General features: G+C 35.1%; 2 protein-coding genes across 2 annotated transcripts; one reads left to right on the forward strand and one right to left on the reverse strand.

The window, feature by feature from the left end:
• On the forward strand, positions 1 to 19004 carry LOC121371760 (eukaryotic translation initiation factor 2 subunit 3, Y-linked-like). The gene is made up of 13 exons (XM_041497891.1): positions 1 to 111; positions 9405 to 9468; positions 10078 to 10139; positions 10452 to 10517; positions 12036 to 12157; positions 13023 to 13117; positions 14529 to 14687; positions 15170 to 15304; positions 15824 to 15918; positions 16450 to 16594; positions 17204 to 17373; positions 17965 to 18137; positions 18542 to 19004. The coding sequence occupies exons 1-13, from the start codon at positions 40 to 42 to the stop codon at positions 18597 to 18599; spliced, it is 1416 nt and encodes a 471-aa protein (XP_041353825.1). The 5' UTR covers positions 1 to 39; the 3' UTR covers positions 18600 to 19004.
• Positions 2420 to 7345, reverse strand: LOC121371759 (zinc finger protein 862-like). Its single transcript, XM_041497890.1, has 3 exons — positions 5978 to 7345; positions 5596 to 5854; positions 2420 to 4637 (listed from the first exon to the last, which is right to left on the reverse strand). The coding sequence occupies exons 1-3, from the start codon at positions 6343 to 6345 to the stop codon at positions 3429 to 3431; spliced, it is 1836 nt and encodes a 611-aa protein (XP_041353824.1). The 5' UTR covers positions 6346 to 7345; the 3' UTR covers positions 2420 to 3428.
• Positions 19005 to 19823: the final 819 nt, after the last annotated feature.

The following is a 19823-nucleotide window of genomic DNA, read 5'->3' on the forward strand; positions in this document are numbered from 1 at the left end:
ATTGTGGGATATACCGACTTGCATCAGAAATAAATAAGCATGGCTGGCGAGGAAGAGCAGAAAAGTGGAAGCAGGCAACCCCACTTGTCAAAACAAGATCTCACAACACTTGTAAGTGAACAATATCAACGATTTAGTCGTTATACGGTTGATTTCTATTTTAGTGTTTGATTCAGGTAGTGAATATTTCTATACTTGTGACCCGATTAGATTAAAGCAGCAGTCTCGCCTTGAGCATCATCAACTTCAAGATGGTGAGATGAATCGCATGACATGACCATCTCATCTTGAACGTTTCCTAATGCTAAATAACAGAAGAACATAAATCAGGCTCGCAGGAACCGCTGTGGAGTGTGTGGTGCGAATTTGTGCCCTACCCCCCCCCCCCCCCCCACACACACACACCCGTCTTGTCACTTGTGGGTGAAAATGTATTGTGAATCGTCCATTCCATGATTGCACTGTTTTGGTGAGGGACCTGTTTAGATGGTTGCTATGATTGCAAATTGCATGCAACAGTATTCTTGAGTGAACTAACCTATTAAGAGGAAGTGCTTTTTGTGGGAGCAGGTTAACTCGCCCCAAAATCAACTCGCCCCAGTTTTACTTTATTATATTCAAAGTAAATTTAAATGAATAAATTAGATTTGATGGAACTTCAACTGCAATATATTTCACACCAGAACATTCACTGGAAGTTTAAGATGTAAATTGTTACAGTAATAACAGGATCAATGGCAAATTTATATATTAAACTAGCTATTTTCATCTGCTGTAGGCCTAACCAGATCGGCACAGACTGCATGGATGACATGTGCAATGTTTACTGATAAGATGTTTTACCCATGACATTTGACAGAACTTTAAAACAAAAGGAGAGTGAAAAAACCACTATGCCTACTTGTTCACAACTGTCCTTCTTTAAACTTTAAAGTAGGCCTTTGGATTTTACTGTAATAATCGTTTTCCAGGTACCATGTTGGTAAAATCATGATTATTATATTTAGTTCAACAAAAATAATATAAATTGTTTTTGATGGGTTCCCATGATCACAAGGCATGGAACCGAATAAACGTTTCCCATGAAGTTTGAAATCCTATGGCCAGTTAAAGGAGGCTTAACACTTGATTGTAATAACTTAAATGCCAATAGTCAAGACAAAACTAGAAGAATAATTATAAGATACACTAGCACACTGTGCATCATCATTATTAATGATAGATTATTCTTTATCCAATATTAGGACCTACCCAGCATAATTTAAATTTACTTTGAACATAATAAGACACACAAGTGATCGTAATAGCAAAGTTTTACTATAATGTTAATAAAAAAAATGACACCAAAGTTGTAATCGTCCATTTTTAATGATATCATGGACATTATTTTTGATCAGTAATATTGAAATCGGAGCGAGTTGACCAGACATTGGGGTGAACTGACCAAAACGGACGAGTTGGTAACTTTTTGGGGGCTAGTTGACTAAACTGTTTGGGGCAAGTTGACCAACTGTTGGGGAAAATTGACCAGCATTTGTTTTGCAACTTTCTGTTAACACGAAATGTATGATCAATTTGAAGAAATAATTTTTTACTGTGTTCAATTTAATTTTGAAATCAACCAAGATGTTTTGAAGATATTAAATGCATGTCATCTATTAGTTAGGTTAGGTTCAAATTGCCAACTTTCTGCTGTCACGACTTCTACAACTGTCCAGTTGCTAGTGTAACGGAGCTTGAATGAATTTATTAATTATGAGACAGTATCTGTACATTTTAAAATATGTTGTTAAATTAGTGACTAATTATTTATCATATAATATCTTACATTTTCAGTGCAATCAAAGTATGTGATATTTTTCAGATCACATACTTTAAGAATTTGATAACTTTGCAAATTAGATGTAAATTAGTCGAAAGAAAGAAAGAAATGTTTTATTTAACGACGCACTCAACACATTTTATTTACGGTTATATGGCGTCAGACATATGGTTAAGGACCACACAGATTTTGAGAGGAAACCCGCTGTCGCCTAAATTAGTCGAGGTCTCGGCACTAGGTTTATTGACATTTAAGCAAACGTACTTGGGTGACACTCCATGATTGACGTATGAATTCATAGTCATCAATTAAAAACATTCTAATGGCAATTTGACACTGAAAGCCTTCCAGCGTTCAGAAAAACTTTTGGCATAACTTTATTTTGATGTAAGGACATCCAAAATGACATCATTTGAGTTTGATGTCATTTCCATTCCAAAATACACCGCGCCACATATTCTTACATCATCTGAATATCTACAGTTTACAAAAACACGTTGTATTAAGCTTGAGCTTATATGATAAAGAGATTATTACCCTCGTGTATTTCGGTAAGAGGCTCACATAATGCAAGTTTTATTCCTAATATCAGGCATCGAATTTTAACTTTTTGAGGGCACGGCAAATGTTGCCTTCGTGTCAAGAACAAAAATTGGGGCACCAAGGCAAGTTGGAGGGGCACCAAGGCAAAGTTTTCCTTCATAAAAGAGGCACGAAGGCAACTTATTTTCTATAAAATTATCCCATATTATTACAAACTGTAATGTTACTACTGAAGGCCTAGGACTATTCCATAAGGGAATGGGTGAGTCACTTGATTATTACTCTATGACTGATACATTCATAAGCATATCCGCATACTAACTACTACTTGGATAATAATTCAAATAATTATTGTAAAATAGAAACTTTTAATCTTCTAAATGTAATAGACAGTGGTCCTGTGTTTAAACTTTATACCAACCTGTATAGCAAACAATAACACACATTTGAAATAATATTGTTAAAAAAATACTATACAACTTGTCAATTCTATCATACCAAATAATTCTCACAAAGAAATGACCTGAGAATGACAGTCTATGCCATTATGATCAAGAACGAGAAAGAAAGATCAATACTATGAAAATGTCACGTTGGATACCTCAATGTTACTACTTTTTGAAGATAATGAACATTAAATAGCACCAATCACTTCACTGGATAACTGCACATTAACTTCAGTGAATAATCCTCATTTTCCATCTGAATCACACTCCGAAGAGTACCATAGTCATATAATGAATTGTGTATTGTACAAGTAAGTTGCGAATAGACTGATAATGTGGTCACTATCCAATGCTGAACTGAACTTAGTGTACTTTTGCCGTTTTTGTCAAGCTGACTAGAAGATAGTTTCTCTTCATTGACTGAAACTAGGCTATGCATAGATGGTTTGGCTATTCCCCTAGCCGAGAAACCATGTGTTACAAGGTGACTAGACTACATTTATGTATGACAATGAAAATAAGTTCAGTATACGGTACATATTCATGAACCATAATAAAACAAAAATATCCTAACTCGGATATGTGCAAAGAGTTTCTCACTCTGATGTTTGTCTACTCTAGTCTGTGTCAGTATCACTGTCCACTTGCTCATAATCTGTAGGAGTAGCAGCAATGGATTTTGCCTTCTTTCTCGGGCCATAAGGCATGATTTCAGGCCTCCTGGATTTAACACAGGAAGACCTCCATCGATTGACTGCAGGCGCTGGCTGGAAATTTTCAGGCTCGGGTCCCTCAGAACATATTCGGAGTAAATGCTGGATGGTACTCAGGCCCAGGTTGAGACGCCAGTCTCCCAGAATTCTCTTTATGTATGAGAACTGACGCTCGACATGCGCAGTGGCAATAGGGCAGACCAGTAGAATTCGTACAAGGTGGAGTACGTTGCTGTACCGGTCCTCCTTCTGGGTAAGCATCTTTTGCCATAACGGATAGAATGCCTCCTGTCTGTGATTTCGAGATATATCATATTTCAGCTTGGCCCACTCCCGTTCTATCTCATCTACCTGGCAGCCCTTTTTCACTAGAAGTGCATTGAAATGATCTGTGAGGGTTGTAATTTCCTTTTGTCCATAAACAGCAAGAGCTTGATGATCTGTTGGGTAGTTTGTTGGGTCTAAAATATCAGCTGCTGAAAGCACTGGGTCATCAACAAAATTTCGGAATCTGCTAGAGATGCAAATGGTGATCCTTTCTATTATCTCTTTCGACTTTCTGTTGAACGTGTCCACTTCAGAAGGAGATGTCACCAACTCGATACCTTTAAATCTTACAACGCCATCATTTTCAGCAGCTGTGGTCTCAAGTAGGACTCTACGTAGATTTCTCCCTGGATTATTGACCATTGAAATGAGGTTAGCCTGCGCAAGATCAATGTTTGCTCGTACACCAGAAATTGGAAGATTGTCATCTTGGAGTGAGAGCGACAATTCTGCCAGGTCTTCCACAAGATCCTGGTAGGAAGCTAAGTATAGTACGAAGCGGTGTGAGGTCATGAGTTTGGAATATCCTCTCATTTTTGCACGGTCTCCTGCTGGGATGTCTTTTCGCAATTCGGATCCTTGCTCTTGGAGTTGTGTTACAATGCAGCGGTAATCCTGGATCAGGGCTGTTAATGCCTTTCTGCGATGATCTATCCATCTGGTGCCCTGAGATCGTGATGGTTTCACTACATGTTCACCAAATGTCTCAGCTGTTCTCTGAAGCTCGTGCCATTTCTTGACAGATCGCCGGTACATATAATATAGATGCATCATCAGATTATCTATCTGAAAAATAGAAGGCAAAAAGAAACATAATAAGTATTTCTCAAAAAACAAATGAAACCATTTTTTACAAACAGTAAAATTTTTCAGAATACTAACATGATGATCCTATTTTCAGATTATTAGCAATACTCAAATAAAATATAATGAAGATGAAAAGAAGATATATACCAAGGAATTTTTTTATATATTTCAAGTCATCTCATTGACAAAAATAACATTGTGCATAATCCATTTCTTATGTTTGGCCAACTAGCATATGTCAACAATAATTGATTTAGTTAAACCAGGTATATTTAGTACATAATTATGTTTTGGTACACTTGGTATAGTTAAGTTGTAGTTACATCATCCTTTTCCGAGAGATTTCAGTGGCGGATCCAGAAAATCCATTTAGGGGGGGGGGGGGGGGGGGGGGGCCAATGATATAAAAAGTAAAGTTTGTTTTATTTAACGACGCTACTAGAGCACATTGATTGTTATCTTATCAGCGGCTATTGGACGTCATTTTGACAAATTTTTAGAGGAAACCCGCTGCTGCCACATAGGTAGGACGTTTTAAAAAATATAATATAATTATAACTGTCGCAAAATTTAGGGGGGCCCGGGCCTAACTATGGGATACACCACGGGTAAAATCAATGGGACTGACACCAAAGCGTGGTACAATATTATATTCTACCAGAAACCACTCAATGTAAATAGGATGCAGCATTTCAACATGGTGCAGTGAATTGCGTTTAGCTTTGTATGACAATACGATATTTAGTCAGTTTAATGTACATTTGTAAGCTTGCCTTTAATAGTTATTTGAACCTTACATTAATCTAACCATATTGTTTTTACAGGTGACGTCTTACTAAACAATGCTTCCCTATTACTTGAAATTACATGTATTGTGTGCATTTTCCAGACATGACAGCACATACCATGATCTTAAAAAGTCAAGAATATAATTCACCTCAAGTTCATAAAATGAACCCTTGAATGAATCTTTCAGGGCCAACTCAAGACGATGTGCAATGCAGTGTATCATTATAAGCCATGGCATTGTTTTCTTCAGTCGAACCAGTACACCAGATTCTTTCCCAAAATTAACTGAAGCTCCATCAGCTGCTGTTGCAACACAGCATGTCTTGATGTCAAGCTGCATTTCTCGAGTCTTTGCAGTAATTGCATTGTATATGCCCTCAGCAGTACATTGACCAGGTTCTGTAATTCTAGAAGAATAAAGGAGAACTTTATTTATTAATGGTGCAATTATTTATGTAGCTAGGGTGACTAGTCTAAGCCATATATGTCATAAAAAGTCACGTTATCACAAGAAGTAAACACTTACTTACCCAAGAAGTTTGAACCTAGGCAGTCCGTCCTCAAGCAACTTAACACTAATTACTTCTTTTTCCGAGAGGCTCTTGTCAGTGCTGCCATCAAACAGGATTGAACAGTAGAAGGGTTCCGTGGAAAACAGATGCTTCAAGTCGTCTGCCATCGTTTCACCAATTTCATCAACAAAGGTTCGGCATGCCTTGTCATTGGCATAAGTGTTACCAAGGTTGACTCCATGTTTTTTTTCTACACTAATTAAGACTGGAAAGTTTGTAAAACAAAGTTCTGAGTGTGCGACTGTGTATGCCCAATCAAAAAGGTGACACATTCTTGTAAATGTCTCTTTGTCCATTTTTTTAAGGTGCCTGTAAATAACAGGCATCTCTTTGGTGGCCTTGGTCGCCTTAATCGCATCTCGATGCAGCTTGCTAGCATTGTGGGTCCGGGCAGTATCTTTTTTCACATTCGCAGTCCCCTTTATATATGCTTCCAATTCGCATAATTGTGACTGTCCTTGGTGTAAACTGCTTTTTCCACCTTCACTATAGTAGGCCTTACAAACTTCGCACCATACCAGTGTAACATACCCGTCTTTTTCCTGGAATCCTATCCAATCCCAGTCCGTTTTCCAGGAAAGTATTGTTGTCACCTTACACTTGTACTTCGGTGCTTTAGTGATGTTAACTACACTTTCTTCGGGATTTCCAGCTTTACTAGTACTTGGACCCTGGTCCACATTGGAAGACACAACAGTAGTAGACTCAGGCAGAGGTTCCAAGGAAGGTACTGAATCAGCATCAGCATCATTTCCTGATGACTCGGGCTTGGAGCTGAATAAAATTAAAAATTCAATTAAATTAGACAATTATAATATATCCATGTCAGTTGTTACAAGATTCATGCAACTGAAGGAAGAGTAGAATGGCAAATGCATGACAACTTGCTTGTTAAGTATTGGATGGTAAAACTATAATGAAATCAATCACACCTTCCCATCCAGGAACATATATTTTTTAACAAGCCTGCAAACATTTGACTGCCTGTCAAAATGCCCTATAATATATTAATCAATGTGTGGCTTTAATAAATAACAATGTACTCGTGACCAGGAATGGGATGAATAACAAAAACACTTGTAAGTACGGTATTGCCAAATAAATTAATTTCTTTTAATTTGTTAATGTTAAATGAAAAAAAAAAGCAGCAAGCTATCTTAATGAAGCAAAATTAGATACAAAGTTTGTTGTTTCTTTTTTTCATATCTAAGTGATAAAGTTCTATATATTTAAGATGACGAGTGGGCGTAATATAGTTTGATAGCATGTGAGTAAAGAGTTTAGACAAAGATTTAATTCAAATCAGTGGCGTAACTACGGGGGGCCTGGGGGGGGGGGGGGCGGTGCCCCCCTTCAAAACATCGCCCCCCCCCCCCATTTCACATTTGATTGTACACAATAAATACAACATTGGCCCCCCGGACAAAGGTCTGCCCCCCCCAAATAAAGACTCGGTTACGCTACTGATTCAAATAACATTTACATTATATGGTGAAAACTACAAAAATTCTATTAATTTAACACTTTAATAATTTTGATTTTCATATTGTTAAATATTTAATTAATTTATTGTTTAATTACATATACGTTTACTGCACAAAATTGTACTAAGGAGCAGCTGTGAAAATAAATAATTGTAGAACATGTTGGCAACCGTCCAATCTGGCGGTTAGCCAGACCCATTCGGAATAAGTCGGGCGCTTACGGCTTCTCGCTTGTGTCTATTAATAGCAAACGCGATGACATTTTAGCGACTGTATCTGTGTTCTGTGCAGGTACCGTTAAAACGCGCATGTCGAATCAATGACTGTTTGAACACTTAAAAAATAGCATTTTTCCTACCCAATATCGAACCGCTTCAAAACAAAAACTGCATTTTCGTCAAAACATTTGTGTCGCACAAAATTACCGTTAATATTAAACTGTGTGACCTTCAAAGCGCGATTCTATATAATTTATGTTCGGTCATGGCGCTTAGTCAGTTTGGAAATGTCCGACGATCAAAGGCTCATTATGGATTGTTAAGTACTTTGACTAAAATCGCCGAATGGTCGTCAGTATTACATGTAAAATATATAACGTTTCTTAAATCTGACTCTAGACCTTTAGTTTGATCATTTTCGATTTCATTCTTGGCAATGGCATTGAACGGACAAATTGATGATTGGTGCAGGTGCTACAAGGAGAAAAATTTCGGGAGTTCATCTCTGTTTTCGTCTTGTAACGGTTGTACTGACTGCCTTTAATAATGTCATGAGTGAACACGAAAATTATCAAACAAATGGTACCTGTGCCGTCAAATTTTAATAAAATGTACATGTATGTATGTATGTTTGTATGTATGTTATCGTTACATATAGATATATAGCAGGCCTACTTGACGATCAATTTGTTAGAAATTCTCAGGACAAGAAGACAGTTGAGACAACTGGACTGGTGCCAAGTTATTGATGTTGGAAAAGAAAACTGCAGTTCAATAGCTAATATAACTAAGTTTAGTAGAAATACTCATACCCGAAGAATTTGGACAGCTTGACGCACTTTGCTGCTGCCGAGCTAAGCTCCTGTTCTTTCCTTTTTTTTAGTCTTCCTTTCCGTGGCATTTCTGTTAACTAATACTAGGGAAATCATGACATGAGCACGTGCGTGCGAGTGTGTCTGTGTGAATCGGTGGTTGTGTGACCTATATTGGGGTATAATTTCCTTTTTCATTTTGATATAATACGCTAAATTTTCAAATGGTAATTACACATCCATTTGAGTTAGTTTCTTTGGGTAGTATGTCGAACAGTTACCAATCAAATTAATACAAGAAAACTATAGTATAAAGGCAGTGCGTAATTAACATAAAGATATACCGACCTTGTCCCACGAAGTGTTCACGTGATCACAATATAGCTGCGTCCATGATGCAGTCTCTTGCAACGTAGCCTCCTTGATTGTTGATAACGCGAGTTGTAACGTAAATAAATTTTAAAACATAATGAAATACGGGTGTTTTAACACTTTTTATTCGAAATTGTCAGTGAAACAATAAATGATCATATGTAGATCTGGGAAGGGCACGGTTGCAAACCAGGAAGGGCACAAAGGCATTTTCCTTGCCGTCGATAACGTTCGATTTTCGGGGCACAACGGCAAGTAAGGAGGGCAACGAAGGCACTTGCCGTCGTTGCCGTGGTAAAATTCGATGCCTGTAATATATGATATTGACGATACCGAAAAACACTGGTAATAACCTCTCTCTCTCTCTCTCTCTCTCTCTCTATATATATATATATATATATATATTTTATTTTTTTTGCTGACTAAACATTTAAAAAAACAAAACATTATGATTCACATTGACACTTGATAAATTTGTTATTATGATTATGTTATTCAGGATGTAAAGAAGTTGACACCCTTAACAGCTGATGTAATAAGTCGACAGGCCACAATAAATATAGGTGAGTAATCGTTCCGAATATTTATACACTAATAACGGTACTACACAACATATTCCAGTCAGTCTGATACAATACATGGGGAAAATTGCATGCAAATTGTGTTTAACATTTTACCATAATGTAAACCAAACTATATTATCACAATCAAGATGTGTTGTTTTAACAATTGTTTTATAAATTAAATACAAACATACCCCAACACTTGTTTCAAGACATAATGTAACATAATTAACATGCTCAGACTTTTGTGCTGCACAGACTAATGTGACATGAATGTACGAAATCAAATTATAAACAGCAAATCTCTTACTATCATCCATCTAAAAATTAACAAAAATATATCCATTAATTTCCAGGATTTTAGGGTACTCAAAATGTTATTGTTCGTCCCCTATGGCAGTTACCCTGTCAGTTAACTAGGGTATTACTGGATATTATTATTTGATGTATTATGGTATGAAATGACTTTATATGATGGTGTGAATGATTGGGACTAAACGATCAAATTAGGTGTGAAATGACCATGGTATGAATTAACCAGCAACCCTTGAATTAGATTGTGATTCAGATTCCTATGTATGGATATCTATTCTATTTATATTTTCTAAGGAACAATCGGCCATGTGGCTCATGGGAAGTCAACAGTAGTAAAAGCTATATCTGGAGTGCAGGTAATACATTGTGTACATTTATTCTAAAGTATAATATTGTTAAATAATGTTGAGTATGAGTTCCTTACCAAATGTTAACACCTTTTAATTACCAACTGAAAAGTAAAATCTCCCTACTTTACAGTATTTATCATGGGATTCTTTGTTTATAAGGAATATGTTAAAGTCTTAATGTAGTTTTTCAAACTTACATTCTAATGAACAACGGTTGATAATATATTTCACAATAATCAAATTTTGGTTTTTATCTCTTGTTTAACTTTTAGAAGTGTACATATTATTTATAATCATGGTTATCAATTTATTTTTCAGACTGTCAGATTTAAGAATGAACTTGAAAGAAATATTACAATTAAATTGGGCTATGCAAATGCCAAGGTGAGTTATTTCAAACACAAGTTATGTACATTTCTTAACATATTTGTGTATGGATACAAAATACCGGGTATTTAAAATCCAAATGACACAGTGTGACTGCATGCAAAACAAACTGAAAGTCAGTTGAGAAGTACAGTTGCTAAGTAATCAATAAAACCTGGCACATCTTGTTGCTAATATAGCAATACTGGCAGAGGTTTGTTCAAGTTATTTGTGCTGAGATGAAGCTACTTATAATACACCACACTTATAAATAATAATCACTTATTTTGTATTAAAATTAGCTTCCAAATATTCATTTCTTTTTAGTTGCAGAATATAAAGCTTGCAAGGTGGTAAAAATACATTTGATCCAAAAAGAAAGGTCATTATTTGCAATCCATGCAATTCGACAGAAAAATTATGCTTACTTAGTTTCCTTTTTGGACATGGGTTTTGTTTTTCCCTTCTCTTTTTTTCCCTTAACTTAAGTTATATACCGTATTTGACCGGAAATAAGCCCAGGGGGCCAAGACAACTCATTGTGAGCTTAGCATGGGGTGGGCTTATTCCCAGACAAGGGGCCAGTTTTGTTGAGAAAAAAATAAAATAAAATAAATAAATAATAATTAAATGAACTAGGAAGAAAACAAAAAACGTTCAGTAGCACCTATTAATTAGTGTTCCATTTGTTATTAATAAATAAAAATAATAGTTTATTAATTAAATTGTTTTTTTTTACTAGTATCTAATTATCAGAAACACACCTTCCATGTTACATATACTTACCAGTTCTGTTTATTTAGATCCAAAATTTAATGCTGAGAAGACTCAAAACAACAGCAATTAACAAACTCAATAGCATATACACACGTTTGTGACACAGGCAGCCAGCTTACACTACAAAGAATTGTCAATCTAGGTCATTGTTCTTAGCCAATCAGAATAAGGTATTTGCCTAATTAGCATTAACTGCGGACCCAGTGTGGTGGTAAAAATAGACATTGGTTTTGGTTCAGACTTGGGCTTGTGTACTTCAAAGAAATACTGCAGGCATGCAATTGGAAACAATGTTATTCACTGTTACTGTTAGACTGCTAAATCTCACTGGTGGTAAAATATTGTGTTACATTTGTGTTTAATTATCTGCAGGAGGTATGACCTTTTAAATGAGCTTTGAGCAAACTTGCAGTTTCATGTTATTTATAAGGTGACGAAGTTGGGGGTGGGCTTATTTACGAATGAGGGCCTAATTTCTTAAATGCTATCAAAATGGAGGGGAGCTTATTCAAAGACATGTGCTAATTTCCGGTCAAATACGGTATATGCACAGAATCATACCTATGATTTTTTTACAAATAAGCATATTTCCATGTTTTAAAATATAAGCTGTTTAGAGACATTGTCTTAATACATTTAGACTTGTTATCAAAGACTAAAAGTGTTTTTCTAAAATTCATGATTATAGTGCTAGATACTGTAAATTTTATAAATATGTTTTTTACCAGTGTCACTTTGAACTCTGTTATTAAATTTTAGATCTACAAATGTAATAACGATGCCTGTCCACGGCCTGGATGTTACAGATCGTGTGGTAGCGCTACCCAAGATGTCTTTCCCTGTGACAGACTTGGCTGCACAGGCAAATTTACTCTTCTCAGGTAGGTCAGTTCATTGTGTTCACAGGGTTTTATTACCGGTGTTGCTAGGTTCCCGTATTTAACATCATTCCCCAACATATAGTTTTCCCGGACTTTGTTTTTTCACAGTTTGACTTAATGGGAATTTGTCTATTTTGTGACAGAGTTGTGTCCCTTGAACAGAGCTAGCTCTGGGCAAACACAATATAGTGATTTCCCTAAAAATTTGGCAAGGCATGATACACCAAACACTTTTGAGGCATTTTTACCATTTTCGGGGCACTTGTTTTTCATTAAAAATACACAAAAATTAATTGAAATAACATTAATGTAATTTATGTGCTTGCTTTAATAAATGAATGGCAAAAGATATAAAGGGCATATTTTATTAATTAATAATACCGTTTTGGGTGTTTTATAAAGGCAATTTTAGAATTAATTAGTGAAAAAGGGTTGTTTAATCTCAGGGCACAATGGTGCTGATTAAGGCAAGATGGTGCTAGACTATCGAGGCATGGTGCTGCACCATGCTAAAACAAGCTAGGGAAAACACTAGAATATATCATCAAATTATCTATTAAACTTTAAAAATTGCAGACACCCAGTTAGGTTCTTACAAAGTGTCAATTATTACTTAAAATGACTGCGCCAAATTAAAATTCACCACTTCTTTTTAAAAATTGCATTTGGCGAGTGCCAGAGCTAGACCTGCTTTTGATCTAACAGAGAGGGAAATTTAGCCAATAGTTGGCCACATTTCCCCCAGGGAACATATTGCTTTACCAGTATTCTCAGAATGCTTATTTTTCCTAATTTTGAAGTCCCAATTCTAAATGTAAATTTGTTTTCATATATTTATGTATTTGGCTCTTTGTGTTTGTTACAGACATGTGTCCTTTGTTGATTGTCCTGGTCACGACATTCTTATGGCTACCATGTTGAACGGTGCTGCTGTCATGGATGCAGCTTTGTTACTGATTGGTGAGTTAGGTGATTTTTCACAAAACTTAACCTTAGTTTCACACAAACATAAATTTGTGACTGAAAACCGATTGTTAAAATTTGAAATAATTTACAGCAAAAAAAATTTCTTCCCTACTTTGTTTGATCAATCATCCATGATGATGTCACTTCCTCTGTGTGAAATGGAAGCCAACCATAAGTAATATTTAAATATTAAATGTAAACTTACTTAAGAATTGTTTGTCATGTTTTGTGAATTTATAGATGTATAACAGTCATAAATTGAATAAAATAACTAATTTTGTGATGGTACACATTACTAAATACCCCCCCCCCCCCCCCCCCCCCCCCCCCCAACAAACAATTTTATAATTACAAACAATACTTCTATTCAGTTAAAAATACACCAAAATAAGATTTTAGCCTCCTTTCCATGACATGTTTTATGTAATGACATCATCTTTTGAGGTTTATCAAAGGATAACATTCATTTTTTAAGTGACATCATCCAATCTAAATAGCCCCTGCGCGTGCTGTAACCTCACCGTGGTGCAGGGGTGTAACATTCTCTTTGAGAATGGCCAATACAGCATAAATTGAAGTTTAGAGTAAGATTCGGTGTCCGTAAAATTCTGTGATATTTGTATTTGTATTTGTATTTTTGCACAGTTCTTTACACTGTTTTTGTTTAAACCTTGAATTTTTATATTGATGTTGATCATCACTTTATTTGTTTGCATTACCATAGTTTGACACCCAATAGCCGATGTATTTTTCGTGCTGGGGTGTCGTTAAACATTCATTCATTCATTCATTCATTCCAATCTAAATAGAGTAAATTGTATAAATGCGGGAATTTTTTAATTATCTTGCAATGTGTTTCTTTTATTAGACCGTTTTGCTAAAACACTTTGACTTGTGTACATTTATATTTTATGAAGAAATGAGTATACACAACATCACAAAATAATTGTCTGCCATATAATCTTGGGGTAGGATGTGTAGTACTAAAGATTAACTTCAGTATTTAGCTATGCAGATGGTATTTCAGCTGAACCCAATTTTGTTTTAGCAATTTGGCAAATTTAGTAAACAAAATTCTGGAGCCAAATTCAAGTTTTAGTTTGCCAAACAAATTTATTGTGAAATCCTTTATTTTTGAGGGCTTAAATTTTCATGGTTTTGTTACCCATCCCCGCCACTTGATGTTTTGCTAAAAACAAAACAAAACACATTTTGTTGGGTACCGTACTTGAATTTCTTGAACAAAAAGGTAGGATCATAAATTCATATTATATGTATACATGTGTTTTTTGGTGATATGATGATAAAGTATATTTCCCAAATTCCAATCAAAGTTTGCCTATGTCGATGTAGCAAATGGCAGCTTAAACCTTGTACTGTGATTAGTAAGCATTCTGTGTTTCAGCTGGAAATGAATCATGTCCACAACCACAGACATCAGAACATCTGGCTGCCGTCGAGATCATGAAGCTCAAACACATCCTCATTTTACAAAACAAAATAGATCTTGTCAAGGAAACGCAGGCAAAGGAACAGTATGAACAGATATTAGCTTTTGTCAAAGGTAAATTATTAAAGACCTTTTCTATTTACTGGACATTTTGCTTTTAATAACTAATTTAAGTTATGTAAATTGCTTGTAGATTTATTACTGTTACAGTATTTTGAAAACAAAAAAATTTACAAGATGAAAATATGAAGTATTTATATTTGAAATTTCCTTTTGCATATCTAAAACCCCCCCCCCCCCCCCCCCCCCCAAATCTTCATATTGTTGATGTTAAGAGGACCAAGCCAACAAGCTCGAGACATTAGTAGTTGGTGATATACCTAATAATTATTGGTGAAAATTATGCCATAGAACTTCTCGATCTCGACATACCCTAGGCTTTAGAAATTACATTAAAAATTAAATATTTGATTTGATGTTCCTTTGCAACTACTCAGAAAATTTGTATTTTACTTTAAAGTGAAATTAAAAATGTTGTACTACAAAAGAGCAACTTTTAAAACACATAGATTTTTATTTTAAAATCTTTTGTCCAGGTACTGTAGCTGAGGGAGCTCCAGTGATTCCAGTATCAGCCCAGCTGAAATACAACATTGATGTGGTGTGCGAGTACGTCGTCAAACAGATTCCAGTACCCATCCGCGACTTTCTGTCGGAGCCCAGGCTAATTGGTAATTTGGTATTGTGGTTTTTGCTTATTTTCTTTAAGTATGAAACCACTAATTCCCATTTATTACTTTGTATAGCATCTTGTTCTAGTGGTGTCTTTAAACAAAACAAATTTTAACTATTTTTTTTCTTCTTCTTTATTTTGTATAGCATCTTAATATACACCGATTCAGGAAAAGGACTGTATTGTAAAGCAGGAGTTGCATGTTTTTTCTCAATAATGTGGTATTTTGCACAGAATGTATTCTGACAGCAAGAAACCTGTTAATTGAGTATATGTTGTATTGAATTAATGTTGGCCTCACCTTCACCAAATAAGAAGGCAGGTACTTTCTTGAAATGGCAACAGCATTAGTTCTACATTTTTGTATTTAGCTCTCTTTGTCACAAAAGTTCCAAATCAATCCAAAGTTGCACATTTGAAGGCCATCTAAATGGATTTTTGAACAAAACTAATTATTTAAAATTAGTATAATTAAAAAAAAAAAAGATTATCTAATAGAGTGGTTTGTTTTTTGCAGTAATTCGATCGTTTGATGTGAATAAACCAGGGTGTGAGGTTGATGACCTGAAGGGTGGTGTTGCAGGCGGCAGTATACTCAGAGGTGTACTCAAGGTAAACTGGATCATTTGTCAAATATAGCACCAGGGAACGGTTTGTTCTCAAAATCTTGATTGAAAATTGATTAGCAATTACTGGTTAATGTTTTAAAATTTGTATCGATCTCTGAAACTTGCAGAGCAAATCGCGATGTGATACTGAATAAAATGTTCCTAGAACATGTAAAACATAATTCACTAAAGATTATAAAAATGTTTCCCTCTAAGAAGAAAAAATTACTCCTGTCCAATTAGGTACACTTGACATTTTATAACATTTTTATTATTTAACTTTGTTCCTGTTTTCCTGTTTCATTATATTAATCTGGAATTTGTTTTTATATATAAAACTCAAATAATGGAAGTTACTTAATTGAAATAGATGTTTACCTGGATTGCTTTATTTATATATGAGTAATATTAAAGAGGGAACATTATTTAAAAACTAACCAGATCTGTAAATATCTGTAACTTAATGGAACATAATTAATGTCAAAGCTGACAGATGTACTTTTTTTTTAAAAACATCTATGTTGTCATTTTTCAGGTAGGTCAGAAAATAGAAGTGCGACCTGGTATTGTTTCACGCGATCAGGATGGCAAGTTGACCTGTCGGCCGATTCTCTCTCGGATTGTTTCACTCTTTGCCGAACAGAATGATCTTCAGTATGCAGTGCCTGGTGGATTAATTGGTGAGATTAACTAAGTCTGACTATCGGTGTAAGCTTCATAGTGAATCAAAGCTAACTCTGGAACTCTCCAGAACTGCCAGTTGTGAAGTTTAAATACAAGTAGCCAATTTTATTTTAATTTGGTGAAATAATTTCATGTAATTATTGCAATTTTGTTAAAAAAAATTTTTTACTAGATAATTTGGTGACATTTTCCTCACACCCAGAATTAGCCCTGTGATAGAATAGGACGGGCAATATGAAAACTTATGTGAATTGGCATGTTTAATGAGCCTTTAAGCTAATTAGCATGTTCATAAGCCTTTGTTGGATTTTTTTTTTTTAATGAATATTCATTAACAAAGGGTTTCCAGCTGTGTAGAAAGATGTTTATTATATATATCTAATTATGAAAATGGTAAAACTATTAAATCAGTCGTAAATCAATGCATAAAACAAACCATATTGTTATAAAAATAGTAACTTCATCTCATGAATAGGAGGGCGAAACAGGATCACTATATGCACAGATCTTAGGGAAAAAACCTACAGCTTCACACACACACACACACACACCCCCCAGTCATCCTGGTTACAATAAAGCCACTCCCATGTATGTAACTGTTTCAGGTGTTGGCACAAAGATTGACCCGACATTGTGCCGTGCAGACAGGATGGTGGGCCAGGTGATTGGAACCATTGGTGCTTTACCAGATATCTACACAGAGCTGGAAATATCTTTCTTCTTGCTACGTCGGCTTCTCGGAGTCAAAATGGAAGGAGATAAGAAAGGGGCAAAGGTGAACAGTTAAATACAAAAATTAAAATTGTCAAAAGTTTTCAAAGACAGTTTACTGTAGCAGTGTATTTATGTTGGTTATATTTTGTTATGAAGTAGGTAAGAAAGGGGCAAAGGTGAACCGTTAAATACAAAAATTAACTTTATGAAAGTTCTCAGTTGGACAATTTCAGGTAGCAATGTGTTTATGTGTGTCCCTAACAGAATATTTTGTTGTGAATTACACCCTTTAAATTTTTTTACTGTCTCTGAGAAAAAATTATTTGTGATGTGATACTGAACAAAATGTTCCTCAATTCCTTAATTCCCTGAATGTTGTGATTTGGTAAATTCTGAAACCAGCATTTGATCTTTTATATCCGAGCTGTTAGTTCATTAATCATGATTTATTAGTTAGTTAAAGTTTTGCAGTACTATAATACTGAGATTTTCCGACACTATCAAATGAAAACAAGATTTTTTGCTTAAACTAGGAAGTTTTTATTATTTACTAAATTTTATCAATTAAATACAGTTTTTACACCAAGAGTTATGCCTTTGTTTTGGTGATTTTAAGAATTTTTTTATTAACAGTTGTCTGATTTTATTTCAGGTGCAAAAGCTAACGAAGAATGAGATATTGATGGTGAATATTGGTTCTTTGTCCACTGGAGGCAGAGTGCTTGCTGTCAGGGCTGATTTGGCTAAAGTTGGTCTCACCAACCCAGTGTGTACAGAAATAGGAGAGAAAATTGCTTTAAGTCGACGGGTCGAGAAACATTGGAGGTTAGTGCAGTTTTGTTTACCATGTTGGCTTTCTATGCTCGAGTGCAGTGACACTTATTGTTGAAATCAATTAGCAGATGGATGAATTGTTTTAGGACAGATCCTGTGATATGAACTCTAGATGGTAGGTGTGACCATGTAGTATGAAAATAATTATGATATGGTGTTTGAATTAATTAATCGGAATTGTACCTTATAACTGTGATATGATGTTTTGAGTTGGTGAACCAGACATGTACCTTAGAACAGTTGTATGAATTATGTGGGAGAGTCATAACTAAAGATATTTTCCAGGCTAATATTGCTGTAGCATTCTAACCGAAGCAGACATATTTCGTTTACACATTTACATATGCTTAAATACCTGTTACTTGTATGCTAAAATACCTGTTACTTGTTTACAGATTGATAGGATGGGGTCAGATCAGAAGAGGTGTCAAGGTCAATCCAGAAAACAATTAAAACAGAGAGGGATCATCTGAATTGGAAGTACATGTATTTCTAGATGTTGGAAGGTGCTCCAAGGAAAATTAATAGTGATTGAAGAAGTCTTGATAAAAATAGGATCAAAAACATCTGAAGACTTGATTGTCACAACAGTGATGGAACATTCCTTTTGCTTTTGAATATTTATGACATGTAAGGATTAATATATGTAACAATTTTATTTTTAAACTGGGATAAGGGACACTTTTCATTCAACAAATAAAGAAGAAGAAAAAAGATCCTTGGTGCCAAACAAAAAGGGTTTATGTAGATTAATTCCCAACATTTCATTGACGATGGCTACTGTGCCATGATAGGTTATCGAATTGGTTTTCATTTGTACAAAGACTTAAAATATTATAATAAAAATCTTTACAGTTACAAAGGGTTGTTGTTTTTCAAACAATTCTATGGCATAAACAAAAGTTGTTTCCTGGAACCTGGCCCTACCTAAACAAAAGGGTTGATACCTTTTTTTTGGAAGGGGGTGGGGAGGATTTAAAAAAAACCTAATATATAGGTGAAAAATAGTAAAAATGTAATTAAAAAACTGATTCTACCTAAATATTTTTGGCACATTCCTGGAAACAATTCCACAGACATGATAGCACATACCACAGCCTTTGATATACCAGTCGTCGTGCAGTAGCTGGGACAAGAAATGGCCCGATGGGGCCCACCAACGGGATCGATCCCAGACTGACTGCATCAAGCGAGTGCTTTACCACTGGGCTATGTCGGCTATTGGATGTCAAACATTTGGTCATTCTAATTTGTAGTCATCCAAGAAAACCTGTTACATTTTTTTTATATCCACACATAATCTTTGTATAGAAAACTTGGGGGAGGGGAGATTATCAAAATTGTAAGGTGTTTAAACACTAAAAATTTGCATTTAGCACTACTAGATTCTTGATGCCCAGTTCAGTTCCACTAAAGATTTTTCAACAAAATGTGTCTTTTTCTGTCGGCAAATTAAAAGTAAATCAAAAGTATTTAAAACCCGAACCACATTAACAACTATGATATGATAAATTACTCTCCTACCTTTAATTACTGATTTCCCCATAATTTTGCCTAGACCGAAACCATGAAAAAACCAATAACAATGACACACACTAGATGATAACCATGTTGTCTATATCAACTAGGCCGATATCTCCTAGAACAAAAATAATGTATTTTTTCCCGTCCATCATA

Source organism: Gigantopelta aegis, chromosome 4 (assembly GCF_016097555.1).
Source record: "Gigantopelta aegis isolate Gae_Host chromosome 4, Gae_host_genome, whole genome shotgun sequence".
Taxonomy (NCBI): Eukaryota; Metazoa; Mollusca; class Gastropoda; order Neomphalida; family Peltospiridae; genus Gigantopelta; species Gigantopelta aegis.